General features: G+C 39.9%; 1 protein-coding gene across 1 annotated transcript; it reads right to left on the reverse strand.

Annotated features, from left to right (window-relative positions):
* Window positions 1-14,288: 14,288 nt before the first annotated feature.
* On the reverse strand, window positions 14,289-19,740 carry dhrs13b.2 (dehydrogenase/reductase (SDR family) member 13b.2). The gene is made up of 8 exons (XM_084951780.1): window positions 19,594-19,740; window positions 19,299-19,472; window positions 18,952-19,227; window positions 18,472-18,801; window positions 16,290-16,637; window positions 16,124-16,213; window positions 15,994-16,013; window positions 14,289-15,882 (listed from the first exon to the last, which is right to left on the reverse strand). Exons 1-8 carry the CDS (start codon window positions 19,637-19,639, stop codon window positions 15,868-15,870), a joined length of 1,299 nt encoding a protein of 432 aa, XP_084807906.1. The 5' UTR covers window positions 19,640-19,740; the 3' UTR covers window positions 14,289-15,867.
* Window positions 19,741-22,599: the final 2,859 nt, after the last annotated feature.

A 22,599-nucleotide genomic window follows, 5' to 3' on the forward strand; every position in this document is an offset into this window, starting at 1 on the left:
TATATTGAGAAATCTATAAATGTTGTAAATACTCAGTTATGAAATATACATAGACAAAGTTGACCTTAACCAATACCTGCTTCACCTTTACATATTTCATATGCTGTAATCTCTTCCTTGCTTTTCCTTTTAGTGTTTACTTAGATCCCATGGTCACATAAACAATCAGGTGTTACTCAAACTAGATACTAAAACAGTGTTAATAAATGGAGTAAATGGAGAGTCATGTTCACACAGTAAGGTAATTATGGAGTTCCACAGGCTTCTGTGCTAGGACCAGTTCTGTTTACATTATACATGCTTCCCTTAAGCAGCATCATTGGAAAACATACCTTACATTTTCACTGCTATGCAGACACTCAGCTTCAGTCGCGGCAGATGGCCGCCCCTCCCTGGGCCTGGTTCTGCTGGAGGTTTCTTCCTGTTAAAAGGGAGTTTTTTCTTCCCACTGTTGCCAAAGTGCTTGCACACAGGGCTCATATGATTGTTGGGGTTCTCTCTGTATGTATTACTGTAGGGTCTACCTTAAAATATAAAGTGCTTTGACTCACTCCCACAATTCACTTCCCACTGTGGAAAGTGACGTTGTAATTATGTCTTTTATAAGTCATTTTTGGACCACTAAAGGGGTTATTTTTTAACACTAGGCGACGTCTTTTTTTTTTCAACATCTGCTGAATGTCTAGTGTTGTCGCTGGCAGGACCTACATATACAGGCTATTTATAGTCCAAATGCGGTTGTTGTGGACGTCTTTTCAAAGTCAAACTTAGACTTGTTTTAGACATCATTTTTAACAATGGTTCTACATGTATAGGCTCTGTAATCCCATGTTTTCAGAGGGTGGAGGGCAAGTTTTCTGTAGAGAAACAGCTATGTGTGAAGGAATGCAGAGTGATCAGCAGGCATCTCCAAGTTGGCGTGGGCTCTTGAACTAAAACAAAAGGGAGCAGCTGCACAGTGGATTTGGAGCAGAAATGTCCCGAGCTTCTCACAGACAGTTTGCAAAATGTGCACATCGACAAAGACTGCTGAGCAGATAGCTCAGTTCATACACACTTGCGCAAACTTCACTTACTTTCCGTCGTAACTTCTGTCAGAGCAGGCTGCCGATCACAACAACATCCACTTCCTCTTGCAAAGCTTTTCAAATAAAAGCCAGATACTTGTAAAAAATGAACCATATATAATGCAAATGAGCTGTTAAACAAAGGGATTTCAAATTTTTCAAAATACTTGAACCATCATTATTTTACATTTTAACATGGATTTCAACACATTTTAATAAAATGTGTTTTTATTAACATGGATACAAACAAATAAGTTGATTAACTAAAATAAATAAACCAGTTAAAGAAAATCAGGAAAATGTAACATAATCCCCCAAAATTGCCTACGTGTACTGAATAAATCAATAGGCTAACACATAATGCCAACATGGATGCTGCCTACTGAGCCGGCTCTACTTTCTACAAAGGCTCAGATCCTTCAATGTATGCAGCAGGCTGCTATATAAGTTTTATCAGGTCATTGTTGCGAGCACCATCTGCTGTGTCATGCTGGGGTGCAGGCATCAAAGCAAGGATGCAAACAGACTGAACAAACTCATCAGGAAGGCTGAGTCTGTTGTTGGCATGAAGCTCGCCGCTGCTTGCAGCAAGACTGCTGGCAATTATGGACAATGACTCCTATCCCCTCCATAACATACCGGGCAATCCGAAGAGCAGTTTCAGCAAAGGGTTCCTTCAGCTTCGCTGTCTGAGGGGACGTTCAGACTCTTTAATTCATCCAGTTGGGTCGGGTCCACATATGCAAAACAGAATGAATCACACCACACTGCACCCTGTTACCTGTGTATGCCATGACATATATTTGCACACATATTTGTGTCCTTTTATATTTAGATGTATATTTATATTTATACCTATATCACTATTTTTATATTAATATTTATTAATCAATATCTCTGTTTCTAGACTTCATTTTATAGGAGTGCTTGATGTTTGTTGTATATTTGTTACTATGACAACTCAGTTTCCCTCTGGGATTAATAATGTCTCTCTGATTCTGATAATAAATCAATAATGTTGATATATACGCATATTGCCTATTATGTATAAACAAAAACAATGTTTGTTTATAAATAATCGGTATTCATATATATCATGTTGATAACATGATATTTGTAAATTAAAAAATATTACATTTTTTAATCATAGAAATTTCACGCACCTGTCATAGACGTCCACATGACATCCCCCCCAAAAATTACCCAGTCCAGAGTTCAAATGTTGAACGTCATATTGACCTCCAAGTTGGGTTGGACGTCCAAATTGTGGAAATCGTTGGGATGTCCAGAATTGATCACGGACCGATGGATCCAATGTAGATATGATTTGCAAGTCTATTTGATGTCCAGTGTTTTGTGGGTTTCCTTTTTAGGTTTATTTCAGTTTATCTTACATCTGCTTCAAAAGTCCAACAGTTTTCCTTGTTAGATTTGGACAGCCATGTAACCATGTAACATCTGCCAGTTTGTCACATTAATCCCCCAGCCTATCGAAATCATGCAGCTACCTTTAAATAAATCACTCTTCGTCCTAGTCCCTTTCACTGAGCACACACCTGCCAACTTGTCCGTAATGTCAAACTCTATCCCATGTACAAAGATGATTAACTTCACTGTATCAGAGACATCGTGGCTCTTCTCTGGAAAGTGTCGTTTCACAGCTGAAGCTCTAGATTTCCCACAGTGTCCTCGATCTGTTTTGTTATGCTTCACACACTCTGAAATGCTTTTTTTTTTCCACAGGGCATATAAGCACTTACAGAGTCCACCAAACACTCTTTGATAAATTCCTTCTCAGAGAATGGCTTACTGTTCTTTGCCATTTTATGGGAAATCACAAAGTTCAATCATTATTATTGAACTTTGATTTTGCCATTATTTATCATTTCTAGTCTTTTGGTTTCTTAGAGTTCTGTCTTCTGCTTTCTGTCTCTGTGTTCCATAGTTGCTCTCTCTCCCCTGTCACCTGTATTCCCTTATCAAGTCTATGTCTCTGTGTTTCCTGTTTTACTTTGAAAGTCCGTGTCTCACGATAATGTATCTGGTTTTGCTTCCCTTGTCTCGTTAGCCCTGATTTGTCCCAGCTGTGTTTCCCTCCTGTCTCCCATTCCCTGATTGCTCCCTCTGTGTATTTAAGCCCTGTGTTTTCTTTGGTCTGTGTTGTGATCTCCTTCATCCTATGCTGTGTGTTCTGTCTTCCTGCCTGTGTAAGTTTATTTTTTATTTTCAGTTTTGTTACATTTGAGTTCATGTTTTTGCCTCCAACTGTCTGCACATTGGATCCACCATTACTGCTTGCACACAGCTCATGACAAAAGCATGTCTATTTCATGCTTTGAAGAGGAAAAGTGTGAAATGGACGCAGTGGAACGGCGTTAAAATCTTCTGGTGCTGTATGGTTTCTGATGGGAGGGAAAAAAAATGTAAGTAGGAAGACTGATTAGACATCCACATGCAGAGAGCTTACATTTATTACATTTCCCTGGGCATGTGTAGCAGATTTCAAATGGTTGATTGCGTTGTGACGACAGACACAGACTGGCTGGAAACTGAATTTATTTCTAAAAGACAAAGTGCAGCAGCAAAATCAGTGTCACACAGCAATAGCAGGCCTCTCCTCATCTCTGTTTAGCACAAGTAAGGACCACATAAACGGATGGTGTAACAGATAAAACGCAGTTCCAATTACTATTTTCCTCGTTCAAAGCAATCAAAAACACTTTGGGAGCTTTTAGCCATAAGAACTAATACTTAGCAAAGAAAAATACACCAAATTTAAAGTATAATTTAGTACAGGGAGAGGAGCTACAGAAAGTGTGCCTCACCAGTGTGGAGTCCATGCAGCTCTGGCTGGGGAAACCCCACACATGCAACATGTTTACAAGTGGCGTCACACTGATTAATGCCCCACTTCAACAGTGACACATGGAACCTTAGTTTTACAAAAATTTAATTTACACAATAAAAAAAAAACTATATACAATACAGTTTTGAGAATGTTCACACTCCGTATATTATATCTCAGCTACACATGCAAAGGATTGTATATGCAGTGATAACAAATGCAGCTTTCATAGCTGTTTTGGGGAGGATTTTTCAGCTTTAAAAGCCAAAAGCCCGTACACAAGATAAACAGGAAAGAGCAGAGTAATGACAAACATGAGAGGAAGTGAAGAAATCCTGAACAAACATGTCAGTGGCAGAAAACACTGATTTACTGTTTCATGACAAGACTTGCGTTGTTTCTAATTAACCAAAACACAAGTGTTGCAAAAGAATACTCCTCCTCGCCAATTTTCACCCCCAAAATGCGCACATACACACAGTACACACACTCTGCTCTGTCGTCTACAAATGATCTAATTCATGATGAGTTTTATCAGGGCCCCAGAGAGCCAATAAATTCAGGAGTGTGTTGTCTTTACACCATGCGTATGTCAGACGCGCACATGCAATATTATGTCCCTTCTTGCTGTTTCAGTCTGGGAATCTATCATCCTGACCTTTTCTGCATTGTGGAACTGCGCGCAAGCGTACGCGCACACACACACACGCCCCTCTCAATACAAACTAAAACTAAGCCTAATCCCAGTTTCAGCTGGGTTTACAGTGTGGTTAGTACATGCTGCATTACCACAAAGTATTTTTTTTTCCCCCTCTGATCCTCCGTGCCTTCAGGTCTTTAACTCATCCGTCTGAATGGGTCCGCACTGAATACCACCTACTCGTAAAATCAGCTGCGGAAGCCTGCCTCTAAATTATAGTGTAAAGCATGTGGAGAGATGCAGTTTGGAAAAGGGAACACCATCTTTCAAACCTGTCTCGAAGAGGCTTTTTTAGAGCGTCAGTTTTCCAGCTGACAAAGCTTCTTTGATAACCTAATCATAGAAATGCTGGGTTTAAGGAGGTTTCCACACAGAGTAAGTCCTGGAAACTTTATGTTGTAGATATCCTCATGTCTGAGCTTGGCTGTTCACATACAAATGCAGGACTTACTCTTGGATAAGCGATGAAGTAGTTTTTATTTTTTATTATTCCACTTTTTAGAGGAGACCTGAGATACGGAAGAAGGTTTTCAGCTGGACAGGAAATGCCTTTGACTAGACCCATTAAAAACCATGACATCTGCCATTCTTGAATTCATGAATATAGTAGTTTAACATTAAACTGAGGACAAATTAAATTTTATCTATAAACAGCTACTTATTTTGAGATGATGGAGACAGACACTGAATCATTTGACAGCTTTCATTTTTAAATTAATTTTTTATTTTATTTTTTACATATTCAGCTTTTTACCACACCACAATGAGGACAATACAGAAGACACATTTATTCTCAGCTTCTAATTAGCATAATTCACACAACCTGTTATCTGGATGTTTTAAGTCTTCCAAGGGCAAGAGGACAGCTGACTGATAACAGCTGTGCAACTGAAGAGGTTTCACTTCTTGACAAGTTTGCAGTAATGGGGATGTTAGTTTAACTGCAATTATGTTTTCATACAAAATACCTTCAAACTAGTTTTTCTTTAATTCTAGTCAGCAGTTTTCTCTTAATTACAGTGCATGATGAACCATTAATGTAAATGTACAGTTCAGTTTCCTCAAGAACGCCATCAAGCGCCACAGCCTATGGAGAATTGTGTGGTTCACTCCTTATTATTTCATTACTTCTACTGTTCCTACATGGTCATGTTTTGTTTTTGTTTTTTTGTTTGTTTTTTTTGGGGGGGGGGTAAAAAAACAAACAAACAATGCTTTTCAAGTACTTGGGGACTGGATGACCTATAATACCAGACCAAGTGGGTATCTGCAGTCTTTGGTACTGTGGCTTCAGTTTTCAACTTATTCTGACTCACAAGTTGTTGCAAACTGACTCTAGGCCAAGACCTTTGGCTTCACATTGTAACGGCTACAGTACACCTTTAATTTAACTTTTAAAAGTATAGGTCCGACTTTCGGAAATTACACTGAAACTGCACCAGATTTGAGTCAAACTACACTTTGGGTTGGAGCTTGTTTGATTACCATCCACCACCCTATATGCATCCTAAAGCAGATTCTCAAGGCTAAAGCGGTATCCCTGTGTGTCAGATAATGAGATAATGATGTTAAGGGCCTTGCATTACAATCCCAGTGAACACTTCAACATAAATGGTTCAGAAACTTAATCTAGCTTCTTAAAAAATTATTTTCTATTATTATGTTGTCAGTTAGAACAAATGGTATAAATGGTCCCTAGGCAGTATCATTAGAAGGGATAGCATACAATCTCACTGTTATGCAGATGATACCCAGCTTTTTTTCTCTTTTGAAGCCAGGAGACACACACCAAAAAGCAGGAATGTCTTAAAGACCTGAATGACCTCTAACTTCCTGCTTCTAAATTCAGATAAAACTTAGGTTAATGTAGTCAGCTCTAAGAAATATGGTACTATATCTAACCAGATACTCTGGATAGCATTACCTTGGCCTCCCATGACACTGAGGAATCCTGGAGTATTTTTTTTGGTTAGGGATATTGTCCTTCAATGCACATATTAAACAAAAGGAGATCAAATGGACCCAAAGTCCAGGAAGGTCACCAGCCGGCACAACCAGAGCACACCTCTAGCAGCACAAGGTAACCCAAGCCCGCCTCTGTTAAGCTGAAATGCATCTTGGATAATCATTTCTACATAATTAACTATCAAGTTTGTATGATTAGTGTTCATTAGCTTGCAGAGAGAAAAAAGAGACTGCAGACTTTTTGTATGGCAAAAAACCCTAGAGGTCAAATTGAAACGAGTCATCCAATTTTGTCTGTGCTTTGTCTTTTGTCCTTAAGCTTTTTTTTTTCTTCTCTTTTCTTTTTCTTTTTTTTTTTTTAAACGTACAAGGAATATGGCATAATACTAGCAAAATGTGTCTTACTTGAGAGTTGTGGGCACATATATTTTCTTCTTGAGGAGATGTATGCTAATTTCATCCAAGCATGAAAAAGATTGAATGTCTCCCTAGAGAGAAGGAACTGTGAGGCTCGGAGTTCAGCTTTCAAAGGATGACGGCCAAAATGAGTACCAACCTGTTGCTGTGCTGACCACACACCACAACAAACACAACACTTTACAAAGCAGACTGTGGTAACCATGGTTCTTTCTATCATCTGACTCAAAACTTTTCCCAGCTCCATGAAACCCTGGCCTACCCTCAGAGTGCTACACCTTCTTGGCCCTAGAGCTGGAAGCAAGTGTTACACAGGTATGGCACACAATGAAGACATTTAAAACTCATGTAGTAGGTTGCAGATGGGGATCAGATCAGATAACATAAACAGTGTCACACTCTAATCACTGAAGGTCGCTCTCATTTACAGTTCTTCCCCTCCAGTTTCCATGCAAACACAAACAGATGGAGAAGTTAAAAATACAAAGTGCCAGATGTGATTAAGATGACCGATTCTCTTTTAATCACGTCCCATTTTGCTCCCCATTAAGTCGTCAGTTCTTATCGCTGCCCAGTTACAACATAAATTGTATCTTTTTTTTGGTTTTGTTTTGTTTTGTTTTGTTTTTTTTTTACTATACAGATCTAAAAAGGTTTTCCTAAAAACAAAACCAAGCGTTCCCCTGTGAGCTGATGAGCTGATCCTAGCTATTTTCTTCCTACATGTTCATGACACTGACTGCATAGCTATCCAGTGACACATCCCCATTTTATGATCTAACTTAAACATAGGGTTTGAGGCATGTCATACAAATCATATTTCACTCTCTCTTGCGCAACCGTGATGTTTCAACATGAAAACTCGAAGCATCCATAGCTCCTGGCTGATAGTACCCCATTGTCAGCCAGGCCAGGCACTGCAAGCATGAGCTCATGCTCTCCAGGCTGCTGCATGTTGGGTATTTTTTTTTTTGTTGTTGTTTGTTTTTTTCCCTACGTGCTGAGATTCCATGCACCCTGACCTCACTAGAGAAACTGGCAGGGCACAGAGTTAAGTCTGAACATAAACTGCACGAGTCAGGTTCTGTCAGTGAGAACCGTGATGGCAATTAGCTGCTTTGCTTTTCCAAACACCCTACATGTTAGAAATCTGACTGATGTGTCACAACAGCTTAGGAGAGGAGAGCCAGACAGCCAGGCTGCCGTTAGAGCTGTTTATTATTCCACCATCATAGGCGGAGTGCTCTGAGAGCTCTGAGCTGAACTCAAGAAGCACATGGAAGAAAAGCAAAGGAAGAAATCCAAAGTAACTGTGGGGAGAAAAGAACCAAAGCCGCTGCACAGAGATTAAAGCCCAAACAGTAAAGCAATATCCACATGATCTCTAAACACACTCAGACACTGATTTTCTACTCGATATTCCCAGATCTTCATTATGTGTGTCGTGAAGAGTGTAGCCAGCAGCTGACATGAATTTGCCTATGAGTTTAAGATACCAGTTTTTCTTTGGAGACACAGCAGGATCAGTACAGTCTGTACGGATAGGACACCATTAATAAAACACCTTCCATGGACTATGATAAAACAACAACAAAAACATGTAAAACTCAACATGTGGTCCTGAAGAGAAAAACACTGGTTCAAAGGTACTGGCTAAGCCTGTGCCACCTACCATGCTGTATGGTAGTTACATTGTGTGCTGTATGTTATGGTTCTCATTCATTATTGACATCAGAGATTAAATTAAATTAAATTCATAGAAATTACGTCATCAAAGCAGACATCAGGCTGAGTGACAGTTCAGTGTTTTACCAGTTTACCTACAATATAATGTAGCTATAACAGCAATTTGCAGTTTCTGTGGCACCCACTGACTTTAACAACAAACACTTGAATGTGATAATCATTTTTACTGTGTTTCCAGTGTTTTTAAAGAGAGTAATGGAGGGAGGAGTAAGAGATCAGTGATCAGAAAGGTGTGTTTTGTGATCTTACTGGTTCACAGTTTGCGGTTAACTCAGAAACTGTTAAAAACATGCAATGAAATCCACACAGGATATGGAGATAGATAGCTAGATAGATATATAAAAAATTGGCCATATTATATTTACATTACCACATTATTTTTGTCTCATGAACAACATTAGCTAATTGTTATTTACTAACTAATCTTGAAATGACTCTTCAGTACAGAAATGAAGCCCAACTATCATGTTTTACAGTCCTGTGGTCTCAGCCTCAGATACTCAACTAATCAAAGTGATGTCATGACAAAAATGAATGACCAACAAAACATTTTTCTCCTTCATTTCTGTCACACACTGCTGTATGAAACGTTTCTCGCGGTTAGTATCATGGTTGCTAGGCAACCTGAACAGCGCGACGAAGGCTAGACCGTCCCATTTCACAAGTCTCTCACTTCCGCACTTCTCGTACGCACCGTACGTAGTACGCGTAGTGCGCGTACTTCAAGCGTGCAGACACTGAATTGGGGTACAGCCATAGAGAGGTGAGGCTGAGATGGTTTGGACATATGAATACTGAACAAAGCATGTCGAAGATGGAGCTGCCAGACAGGAAAAAAGCATGAACTCAAAGGAGGTTTGTGGATGTTATGAAGGGAGACATCCCCTGGGTTAACTTAGCGGGATGACAAGCAGCTTTGTGTGATAGCCACAGTTGGGGTGAATCCAGACAACAAAACATAACCTGGGTGTGAGCCCTGAAGTGAATAGCTCAGCATGTTGTCACTGATTTTTGATTTTTGATTTTTTTTTTTAAATCAGATTTGAAAAGATATCGAAGTATTGGATTTCTTCCTCAAGTCATCACTCTCTTTTAGTAACCTAAAAGAGCTGCCAACACGGTTGTAGACTCTTAGGTTGTGTCCAAAATTACTCTGCATCCAGTGTACTCCATTAAGCATCTGCCGGTCTAGATTCTGAAGGCATACATTTTTCCACATAGGTCCAAAAACTTGACTGCTCACTACTGAGCATTTATGGGTATTTACAGCCACAGCCTTTCTCCTCTTTCACTTTCTTCGGGATTCAGTTACTGCAGAATATTTTTTATGACAGGGGACTTCAGCCAGTTTTTGCATATTTGTACAAATTTTAATACTTGACTTCTCCACAGTCGGAATATGTCTTTTCTTTCCCAGTGACTTGTACCAACAAGTCCACAGACATAAGATCACAGATAAGCATTGAAACAACAGAGAAGAATAGTGTTAGATCAACATTAAATCATCTTCAGCCTCCTGCCTTACGGTGAGTTAATTGTTCCCTGTACTTTTACAACATCCAGGGATCAGAGAGTGTGTGTGGTTCAGTATATCAACAGTGAAATCAGGCCCCATCCAGCACCGGCCTCAGCTTGCTGCCTGTCTCTGCAAACTGGATTATCGTCTTAAGATCTGTGACTGGATAAAGTTGCAGTAATTACACAGAACTAGGCCATCATGGAATTTCACAAATGTCATGCTCATCTTTTTCTATGGAATGATAATCTGTAACTGATATAGCCGTTGATGATGTTGTAAGTGCTGATGTCGTTTTAACTGAAATTACACAACTAGCATGTTGTATATTTCTTTGGCCAATAAATGGAGGTTACCAGCAGAGCTTCCACTGCAATTGTAGACCTCACTTCAAACTTGAGCACACAGCCAGACACACACAGCTCCTCTAGAGCTAGATTTGATGATAGATATTGATAAAGACCCAAGATTTCTGTCATTTTAACCTTTTTTTTTTTTTACTTGTTTACTGTCAGCTACATATTCCTGCTCTTTGGCCTTTATCTTTGAAGAGAGGCCAACGCTACATCCATTATCCATGATTTATATGAGAATATTCTATATTGAGATAATCTTCCACGACACACCTGATCATTGCTCGTGGCACACCTATGTGCTGTGGCACAATGGTTGGGAAACACTGTATTATATTATACATTTCTTACATAAAGTGGCAAAAAATTAAGGTTTAATGCCATGTATATTATTTACAATCCCTGTTTTGACTGGTGTGAAAAAAGTATTTTGAAAGTGTCTTTTTCACTTGAGTGATAAATCAAGTTTGGTTGGCTGTTGGTTGTGGTCATGACACAGACTAGCAGACTCTCACACCTGTGAACAGACAGAATACATCTCACAAGGAGACAACTGATAAAATCGGAATGGAGAAGGTAGGAGCAGGATTTATGTGAACTGTGGTTTTACTTAAAAACACTGCAGCACTGATAACGGTTTGTTTTTGTTTGTTTTTTTCAAACATGACGTATATGTGTAAGCATATCATCCCTCTTATCATGAAATCTTGATGGTATCTGGTCATTGTTTATCCTGAGATTGATAGCCTTTGTCTGGTTTGTCTGTAATTTTTAATGGCTGTGTTTTTGCTCTGCTCTCGTTTGTCACATGGCATTACTTCAAAGAATATGAAAAGCAAAGTCTGTTATATTTTTTTTAAATTAATTTTCTTTCCTTTCCTCCCTTTTGCCTGTGGCACATCTTAGACAGCTTTAAATTTGCTTTAATGTGTTTGTCTCTCCTAAACATTTGTGATCAAACCCTGGGCCACACACACACTTTTATCCCTTAGGGCACCAGAGGCAGGCAGGCAGCACGCACACAAACCCACATCTCGTATCAATCGAAGTTAAGTCCAGTTTATCCCTGCAAATGGTCTCTGTGGACTCCATCCTATATGTTCCTCTTCATCAGTGCACATCAAAGCTGATGGCTGACATATACAAGCAGAGAGGGTCAGCAAGTTTTACAAGCACCTTCTTTTTTTATTGTACTGAGTGCATGTCTGTAATGAGAGAGCTGGAACAGAGAGCATAAAACGAGAATGTGATGTGAAAGCAGATGATTTCTGGAGGTCGATAAGTTTTACAAGAAGCTTTGATGTAAATGATAGGAAGCAAAGTTACAAGACTTACTTTTCATAATGGCTTACGACAATGTTCAAAGAAGGTTACAAATACACAGATTTTATATGAAAAACAAAACTTACATTCCTCCCCTGTCGTATGTGGACATATAAATACGTGTGTGTATGCACACAAATACATGTGAGTCTATGGAAAAGACCTCTGTCCACAATCAAAAAAATCATCAAGAGCTGCTGAATTTTCAAGTACTTGTTTTTTTTGTTTTGTTTTTTCGAAACCCAGAATTTGGAAGTCTTGGGTAAAAAGGTGGATGTTCACACCAAAATGAGTATCTTGCATTGCAATGAGTCTGCAAGATGATGTTTGGATTGAATATTTCTTTCTTTAATAATTCTGCAGCTGTGGGGTTTTTTTTTTTTTTTTGTGTGTGTGTTTGTGCTGTAAAAACAGTCTAAAACATCAAAACTGATGTGATAACACCATTATTCTTCTGAAATTCTTTTTAAAAGGAGAGCGACAAATGGGTTATTTCACACAACTCTTCTCCTCAGTCCTGCAGTTCATGAATGTCCTCTAATGTCCATTTAAACAACACTGTGCCATGAAACAGACTTTAACAATATAGATGATTTCTCACTAATTGAACTTTACTTACAAATATAGCTACATCTTTCTCATGTAGTTGTTAAGACTTTTTTTCCTTTACCTGACATACTGTATTTTCCGCACTATAAGGCGCACTTAAAATCCTTTAATTTTCTCAAAAATCAACAGCCCACATAGCAAGCTGGTCTGGCCCGGGTCTGGTATCAAGCCGGCACTGCTGGCTGACTTCTGGCATGATAAGGCGTATGTCATCCAGATATGGGCCAGGCCTGGTGTAGATGGCACTGTCTATGTGATGGCATGCCATATCTGGCTTGATTTTGGTTTGGGTTATGTGGCCCAGGGTCATAGAAAACAGGTCTGGCCCGGATCTGGCATCAAGCTGGCACTTCTGACTGACTGATGTCATGGCGAAGTGTATGCCAACCAGATGTGGGCCAGGTCTGGCAATGATGGCACTATTTATGTTCCGATTTTCTTATTTTAGTTAGAAGACCCAAATGCCATGTTGCAATAGTATACTGCTATGATAGACAACATTTCAAATGCAGGTTTGACAGGTTTGTGAGTGTACACTTTATCCAAAACCTAGTCACCTACTCATGCTTATCACTGGGTGGCTGTAGCTCAGGAGGTAGAGCTGGTCACCTACTGATCGGAAGGTTAGTAGTGCGATTCCTGGCTCCTCCAGTGTGCAAGAGTGTGAATGTGTATGAATATACAGGGTGGGCCATTTATATGGATACACCGTAATAAAATGGGAATGGTTGGTGATATTAAAGTCCTGTTTGTGGCACATTAGTATATGTGAGGGGGCAAACTCCTCAAGATGGGTGGTGACCATGGTGGCCATTCAGAAGTCGGCGATCTTGGATACAACTTTTGTTTTTTCAATAGGAAGAGGGCCATGTGACACATCCAACTTATTGGTAATGTCACAAGAAAAACAATGGTGTGCTTGGTTTCAAAAATTAATGCACAAGTCATGTATTTTATAAAGGAAGGGCTCAGAGACCCCAATTGGGCTCCCATGAGCAAGATGAAAGCAGGAGATTCATGTCACAAGTCGGGATGTGGCATGTGTGTGTTTAAGTCAACAGTATGTTACACTGCAAATAAAAAGTCAATTCTCATTTCACACATACAACATTCTGCTCATACTACTGAAAAGCAGAGGAACTTAGACATTAATAGTAAAGTTGTTGGGTTTTTTTAAATAAACATGAAGACAACTTTTCTAAAGCAATGCTATAAGATCTGTAAGGTAAGTATGAGAGGAACATTGAAAAGCATCTACAAAACAATCACATAAATAAGCAAAAGTTAGATTTTCCCACAAAAGAATTTAGCAATTGCCCTTTCTTGTTCTTTCTTTTAAAAATTCTTTTAAAATGTGTTTAATTACATTTTTAAGAATACATTTGGGTTCAATCGAAAAGTCCCAGCTGCAAAATGATGCAAAACCAGATACACAAATGTAAAAATTGTTTTCTGCAACAGAGTTAATCTGGTTTTCATAAACTATGATTGAAAAAGTAAGAAAGCCAACATAGAAAATTGAAAAACTTTCTATTTGCATTACAAGACTGCAGCAACTATTTAGCATTCAGCAGCACACATCAACCTGAGTAATCTGATGAAACACTGTCATTGTTGAGTTAGTGAGTGCTCCAAGTCCAAAATATTCAGAAAATACATTTTAATTCCAAAGCATTTTATTATTTAACCATGTGCTGCCAAGATAGTGCAAAAATGTTTCATAATATAAACTCCATAAGCTATTAAGTTAGTGGTCGTCATTCTCATTTATTCCCATTATTCAACAGGTTTTCAGCAGTAGAATCGCTACAGATACACAGTTATTCCAAGTGCCTGGTACACTTTTCTTGTAAATAACAAACACTCCAGTTATCTTCAGTGTTTTTAATCAAAACTATTCTGTAATTCCACAAAATCGAACAAAACATTTTCATTTCTTTATCGGAGCATGGATTTGATTTGTTTGTTTGAAAAAAAAAAACACACCTGAAGATCATGAACGTGTTCAAATTTGTTCAGAAAACCTTTCTCTGCAGCACTTTAAGTGGTCTAAAACACCACAAGGCACCTTCAAAATATGATTGCTGCATTATGAACATTGAGTGGTTGCTCCAGCTGTTTTTTACCACCCCTGATCCCAATTGATAAAATGGGTTTCGTTAAGACCAGTCTCTAAAAAGCAGTTCAGACCAAGCAACAGTCCTTCAAGAGTAAAAAAAATAAAAATAAAAAAGCTGCAGTTCCACTATTGGCCAATTAAGGTTTGCTAAAAAAGCAAATCAATCCCCATAGATTTCCATGTTAAAAAGCATGTTTACAGACTGGTATAGGAAAGTCTCCTCTATGGATAGTTTCGACCTTTCCTTCTCTTAATGTCATGTAATATGTGATATTTTTCTATAACTCATCTATTTGGACACAAGTAAGGTTTAAGTTAGGGATGTTATATTTGTAATATAATTGTCCGACAAATAATATAACCTGCTGTGTAGTTTGGCATGTTCAAAAAGTTTGTAAAAATACTGGAATTTCACTCTCCAGAACTGAAGCCCCCATTTAGCAGATACTTAATTTAATGAATGTTGCTTGCTAACCAAGTTAGCTAGCTAATATCTACAATCTACCCCCATCATCAAATATTGTCTCTTACTGCTCCTAAAAGACAGCCTGGTATTGTCCAAAATCCCAAGGCTTAGCCTTCAAAGTGGGGAATCCAGAAACTACTGGGTGAGATCACTGTGGCTACATCCATCTTTTACATACAGTCTGTGGGTTGCGCCAACCAACCTTAAGCCTGATAATAATAGGCTTAAGGTGTCTCTTAGTGGATGATGATTCACATGAATAAACATGTGAATATAGCCATTGCCTAGCAGCAGTGCTGTCCTGCTAATTTGTTGTTCCTGGGGTAAAAGAAAAGGCATTTAGATTAATATTATAGTAAGAAGAAAACAGGAAAATGAATAGGACTCTCTCAGGATTCTAATAAACACAAGAACACACTGATAGCCAAGCAAACCCAGTTAATTACAAATAGGAGGAAATGCACAGCAGGCATGTCTATTAGGGCGGACTTAGGTTGTATGGACATGGTTTACTCTTGGCCAAAGAAACCATATTTTACTACAAAACAATCAGACTTTCAGAGTCCATGAAATTAAACTTAAATCAGTGCAACACAAAAACAATCAGTTTCACAGAAACCCAAATACACCTAAAAACTAAAGTCAAGCATTTCAGCATTTCTAAAATTAAAAAAAAAAGATGGGGGGGTGCTGCTGTTCTCACTGATGGGTGTGATGCTCTGCTCAGGCCATCAGCGCTGCTCAGTATGGCTTCTTCTGCTCGTGACAGGCACAAAAACACACACATCATTGAAAACAAAGGTAATTAAATATCATCGTGACTGGTGTCATTACATCAAATGCATTTTTTAAATAATATAATCTTACCTCTACTGCCCTTTTCCTTGCTGTGGAGAAAATAAATGAGAATTACTCTTTAGGACATCAACACCTCATGTAACTCCACAAATGTTTCCAGGAGGCGCTGGTGGGTTTGCGGCCTGTTTATATCACTCACCTGAGTGCAGGTAGCGCAGCATTACAAACAGGATGACCAACAGGATCACAATCAAACCAAGAACAATGTTAAACATCCAGCTCCCTGGCTCTGAAACAGATAACACACATGAGACTCTGCTGCTCCCTACTGATAGTTTACAGTATTACACTGAGACGTCTCTCACCTTCCACATTCAGAATGAAGCTCTTTTTGATGGGCACTTTCAGGGAGTGATGAGAGACACTGCAAGTAAACTGTTTGCCAGACTGCCTGAGCGAAGCCTTGAGGTAGAAGAAAGCTGACAGCGAGTAGGTCCTGTCCTGGTTATGTTTGTGGCTGGACAGTAGGATGTTATCCAGTACCTTGGGCAGAGGAGCACCAACCCTCTGGCCTGACGCTGCCGGATCCTGCTCGTACCAAACTATCTCCACATCCAGGGGGTAATAGCTGTTTGCCTCACACACAACTTTCTGCTCCAGGCCCTCCAGCAGTGAGAAGGTGGGTCCCACATTGAGGGAGACACGAGGAGGTTCTTAGGAGAGAAAGAATGGAAAATGTAAAAAGTTATCCCAAATGTATGAATCCACAGCTTCTGTGTTCTAAGTGATGGAAACATTGAAAAAAATCACACGTGAATTTCATTAACGATCATGGAGGGATGGATGGATGGATAATTGTTATTAATCTCTGTCTCTCTTCCACAGCATGTCGTCTATCCTGTCTTCCTTCCCTCACCCCAACCGGGCCGCCCCTCCCTGAGCCTGGTTCTGCAGGAGGTTTCTTCCTGTTAAAAGGGAGTTCTTCCTCCCCACTGTCACCAAGTGCAGCTTGAACTGACTGTTGCTGTGAATATAACTGACACAGGAAGCCACTGCTTTAATTTCAAGCTAACAATATAACAAATGAATGAGAACAATGTGTAACTCGGTTGGAGTTAGAGAAGGGGGGGGCTGGATAGCTGTCATAGGGCTGTCATAAGGAAAAGTGTTTGTGATCCCTGATGGTCATTTGAACTGGAGACATTTGAAATTTCTGAATATTTGTAAGTTGACAGTAAGACACAACTACATCATGAGCCACATAGAGCCCACTTTGATCTTAAGCGAGCTGGACCAGTTAAATTACCATTTCTATCAGTGTAAATGAGTTTAACTAACTAATTTCAACAATACATCTCTGTTGTTCTACATGAGACATACAACATACTGCTAAAGTTGCGCTAACAGATTAATGTAGTTTACTACAAAACTACATTAATCTGTTAGCGCAACTTTTTTGGCTTAAATTATTTTTTTTAAAAAGTGTAACATTACAGAAAACTCTGGTAGCTCCTTACCTGTAGTGTCCTATAATTATAAGGCAGAAAGTTAAATTTCCTATTTTTATTATTTATTTTACTCTAGAAGCATTGTTTTGTTTTTTAAAAAAGGTGACATTTCTAGAGCAGACAGTAAAAATACAGTAACTTTTCTGTCATTTAATTGTTTATTTGCTACTTTATTGTTGTAGCATGAATGGCTGTGGGGGAGTTCTCTATCAGCAGGACAACTATAACATTTATAAAAATACAGTTTTAACTGTATTTTCAGATTATGATAATAACAGTTTTAACTGTATTTTTTAAAACTCGTGCTCTTCTTCACATTTCCAGTGGGCCGGTTAGAGTCTTTGCCTAGCTGACCTTATGTCAAACAACGCTAGGCAATGTTTGGATGAAGTCAGGACCTAGAAGGGCAGGTAATATGCTGCCTGAGCATGAAGCACTGAAAGGAGCTGGTGTGTCAGCTGTGAAGAGCATGAAATGAAAGTAGATGAAATCTCAGCTGAGGCTCATTAAAAGTTCTCAGGGTCCACTGTCCATTCAAGTGCCCATTATCCCTAACTAAAGGGAACCCATTAAACTAATTTCCAGCCCCATTTGTTTCATTCTTGCTGTACAGTAGAGCAGCTTTACATGATGCACAGTTCAAAATAATCTTGATTTAACTGGGTCTTGAAATTGCTCTTCAGCGCTAACTCCTCCCCCTTTACACCAAGTTTCTTCTGATTGGTTGGACCTTATGAACAAAAGATTAAAACAGTGGATGGGTTGGGCTTCTCTCCTTACAACCACATTAGGGATATCCACTCTCACTGACTTCATACAGATCTAAGAGTAGACAAACTGTTTAAAGTCTAGATATGGATACTTGTTATCATAATCTGAAAATCTGACCATGTTTAATATGGAACAGTATCAGTATGACAGAAAAACTAAAAAACCCCAAAACAAAACAGAATCAGTCCCCTTTATAATCCATTTTTCAGTTTAACTAATGTAACAGGCAGAATTAGTATTAGTACTTTGTGTCATCTGATTTCCTCACCTTCGATGTGCAGATTTATGTCCACACTGCCAAACAGTGGATTCACTGACACTGAACAAATGTAGGTCCCTTCACTGCTCATCTTAGACAGGGGGAGGGTGTAGGTGGCATCGCCAGTCGCCAGAGCCTTCAGCCCAACGCCGCTCCCCTGGGTGTGCCCGGTGCGGCTGGTGTAGCTGAAGAGTTTATTCCTCTCTCCCCGGTGCTGCCAGTGCCACTCCACAGTGATGTTGGTACCCTTGTGGTCAACGTCAAACTGGCAGTGGAGCTTTTGCTGGGACATCAGGCCTGCTTTCACTGAAGGAGTCTTTGTTTTGATGGCCATGGCGACTGTGGAAACAGATCTGGTGACTGTCTGCACAAATTTCTCAAAACAAGTGGCCCACCATGTCCCATAACTACACATGCATCATCAACAATAAGTATCTCATATGATAGATATATTTTTCTGATTCTGAAATCCTCATATGGTGAGTTTACCTGTGGTGGTGAGAACCTCTCTGTCAGGGATGGGGGGCCATTTGCGGTAGTCCTGCTCTCCTGGGGGAGGCTGGTCAGAGGGGTGCCTGAGGAAACCAGTGACTGTAAAGAGGCCCCTGCTGTGTCTGAGGGTACAGAGGAACCAGCGGTTGTACTCTCGGGCGCCCATGACAGGCCAGCGGACATAAATGCCCTCTGTGCTGTATCTGCGTAGCTCACACTCCAGCTGCTCTTCCTCCACCCCCTCCACATACCGCCTCAGGTCCAACTTTGATCCTAGAATAGGACACATGCAGTCAAATCAAATGTATTTCAGCCTTCTCCTCATGCAGCCTGCAGTAACTCACCAGTGATTAATAAAGTGATGGCGTTTGGGTTAACAGGAGCATCTCCTTTCTGACCAAATTGCAGCATAGCCTCTCTGTGGATGAGTCGAGTCTCAGTGTGCCCCTCATTATTAGTAAACACATGTTCGTCAGTGAACTGACAGGGTAGCCACGGGTTCTGGATACTCCACACACCTAAATCACACAGACATATGCACAAAATCATCATTAAGCGTATGATTCCATTCATGCAGTCGAGTGTAGCGTCCACACTAGCTCTAAAAACGCGGTGACAAAGCCTTGCACAATAACTCACCTGTACTTAGATACAAGTAAATAAGGATATTTAAGATTAAACCCATGATTCTTCATTGGTGACCCCGCAGAAAATCCCCTTTAGTTCGGTTGCTGCTCGAAGTTTCTCCGGATACTTTCACTTTCATTTTCAAGGAAAAAAAACTGGCTTTGCAGACGCTCCGATCACGTGACAAGCAGCACACAAAGTAAGAGGGAAAATATGAAATTATAATAATATTCGCCGTTAAATTGCACTAGTTTCAACGTTAGATTGTTAAAGGGACCCCTAGTTATTGTTTTGTTTAGTAGTAATCTGGCTGTGTCCAGTGCGCACTACTGTGTGACAAGTTACTCACAAAATATCCATAATCATGCCCACAGTTGTATTTCTACAGAGGTTTCTCCACACGTCTCAACGAGTCAACTGTAGGTTATGCTTCCATTTTTTTACGCCATCAAACTCGTAGTACGAGGTCAAAACCTGAGGTGTTGCTGTGAGTGCACCAGAGCACATCCACAGCCACAGCACAGGAGTTTATTTTTTGTTTTTTTGTTTTGTTTTGTTTTGTTTTTTTTACAAAAAACTTTATTTATGAACAATAGCACAAGAAACAGACAAGAAACTTAGAGTAGTCATCAAATAAAAATCATGTGTAAAAACTGTGTGTTTAAGAAGCTAAAACAAAGTTATAAACTATCAGAAAGCAGGAACTTGTCTCAAATTAATTTAAAATGGCCAGGTAAAGCAACTTCTGTATTTATTTTTATTTAATGTTAATAACTGTACAGTACTCTGTTTTTGGTAACTATTGTCCATGATGTAAATATGTAAAAGAAAATGTGCATGCTTCTGTTCTGTGTCCTGTGTGTCCTGTTTGTTTGTATATGTGTTTTTCTTGCTGCTGTTACAACCAAATTTCCCCTTCTGGGACAATTAAAGGATTATTCTATTCTATTCTAAAGTAAGGGCTTTCCTATCACTTGCAAGTTTTAGCAATTTACTCAAGAATTTAAATTCATTAAGCAATCAGTTTTTCACTGTTTGGTTTTAAAATATTTACATTTGTGGATACAGTATTCCCTGACAACAACAGAGTCCAAACAAATATCCCATACTTGATTGCTTTATTGAATCCCAGTGGACTATAACTAGCTCCATTTCATAAAGAGATTGCAATAATTCAGTGTGGAAAGAGCAGAAGATCCAGACTTCAATATCATCTTCCCAGAATACTCAGGTGGTCGTATCCAAGTTAAACCAGTTTAAATTGGTTTAACTTGGATAATAACTTGAAATTTCTGAATTTCATCTCCTTGTTACCTGAACTTAACTGAATTAATCTTAACTGAATTGTGACAGTTACAGGATCCTGTTCAGGGTGCTGTCCTAGCTCCACTAGTTACTGAAACATTACTATTAGGGGTTGCATCCTTCTCCCATATGGTCTTCCAGTGCTTCCACCAAATGTTGCCTTGGTGGGCCATTGTCATATGGTTTCCCTGCCATTGAGAGGGAACTGTAATAATGTAATAATGTAATAAACCAGCTGTACTCCACTGAACCATTCAACTGGAGCTCATCAAACAAAAGCAGGCAGAAGCGCAGACGGCACAGGCCAAACAACTTGCCTGTGTCGACAAGGAGCGCAACGTAGTTAAGAAAAGGCTGGTCCAGATTTTGGCAGACAAAGAAAAGGTGGACAAAGAGCTCACACACTACAAAGAAATTGTGTTTCAGCAGCAACAAAACATAAAAGAGCTGGAAACTGAAATTCAAATGAGTTCAATTCAAAGACAAACGATTGAAGGACAAAAACAGGAAATTGACTGTCTGACGGAGCAGGTAAAGGACCTGCGTGAGGAGAATTCCTTAAAGGTTGCCATTGAGCTGCACAAATACGCTGCAAAAATGCAGGAAAAAAATCTTCTCGCAGTGGCGAACAAACAGACTTAACGCTAAAAGAAAAATGCACATGTCCAGTCACACATTAGTATTTGAACAGCGCCGCCGGGACCGCCTGTTATGCAAATATAAACAACTGGTCACAGAAAAGGACAAAGAAATTAAAGAACTGCGGTCAGCGCTGAATCAGGAGGCTGCACTTCAAAACAAAGATGCCATACAGAAACTCCACAGATGTGGGTGGGAAAATCGCGACCTCAAAAAGCAGTTAGTAACAACACAGCGAATCCTTTCTGTATATGAGGCTAAGAACAGCAGCCTTGTAGAAGAAAATAAACAACTGACACTTGAGGTGAGCGCAAAGCACGTCCTGCTACCTCAGATTTCCACCAAGGCCAAATCAAACTCTATGGCGAAATCATATGAGCAGTCTGAGATTGGGCGCTCAACCAGATTCATCTCCAGCATTCCTCAAAAGACAGAAAAAATGGTTTATCTCCTCCCTCCTCTCGTAGGCAAAAGTTTGGCATTGCAGAATTTAAGCAGCAGACCCTCCAGATTATCCAGCAACTCTCCAAAGATTTTGCAACAGACACCCAAAATTAAGCAACACACCCCCATAATTAAACAACAGACCCCAGTCCAGTTGTAACACCAATAAGAAACCTGCTGACCTGTTCCAACACCAGAAAGCCCAATTTGAAGCTGTGGAGGTAAACACAGACGACACGATAGCTCTCGATTAACACTGCTCGTTTATTACTCATCACCACACAACTGGATACTTTTCCCTCCAAAACACAGCAACAACACTTCCTGAGAACTGGGTGTGAGTGGAGCCCTCCAGTAGTCCACCACACATGCCCCCCCCCCCCCTCCCCGAACACCCAGTAGGGTTATCCCCTAGTCCAGAACCCTTGCTTTAATTAAACGTCCAGAACGGCTGAACCGGGGAGGTGGAGAGCTGGCGGAGGGGAAACGAGCCTGAGGGCCAGGCTGGCATGGGCGGTCAGGAAAAACTGAAGATAGCTCAGGCCCCGCCAGGTGGGGGGCGCTCCCAGAGGAAGAAGCAGGGTTGTCCAGTCCAGTGGAAGGCGGGAGGCCTGAGCCGGCACCACCTGA

The sequence above is a fragment of the Perissodus microlepis genome, chromosome 14 (assembly GCF_051167445.1).
Source record: "Perissodus microlepis isolate ML-2025 ecotype Zambia chromosome 14, ASM5116744v1, whole genome shotgun sequence".
NCBI lineage: Eukaryota > Metazoa > Chordata > Actinopteri > Cichliformes > Cichlidae > Perissodus > Perissodus microlepis.

Excerpts from the sequence above, each read along its gene's own strand:
- dhrs13b.2 (XM_084951780.1), bottom strand. The coding sequence starts at position 19,639 with ATGGGTTTAATCTTAAATATCCTTATTTACTTGTATCTAAGTACAG. Across the intron at positions 19,473-19,593 it reads TTACTTGTATCTAAGTACAG|GTGTGTGGAGTATCCAGAAC; the intron begins GTGAGTTATTGT and ends TGTGTGATTTAG. Across the intron at positions 18,802-18,951 it reads AGAGGTTCTCACCACCACAG|TCGCCATGGCCATCAAAACA; the intron begins GTAAACTCACCA and ends CTGTTTCCACAG.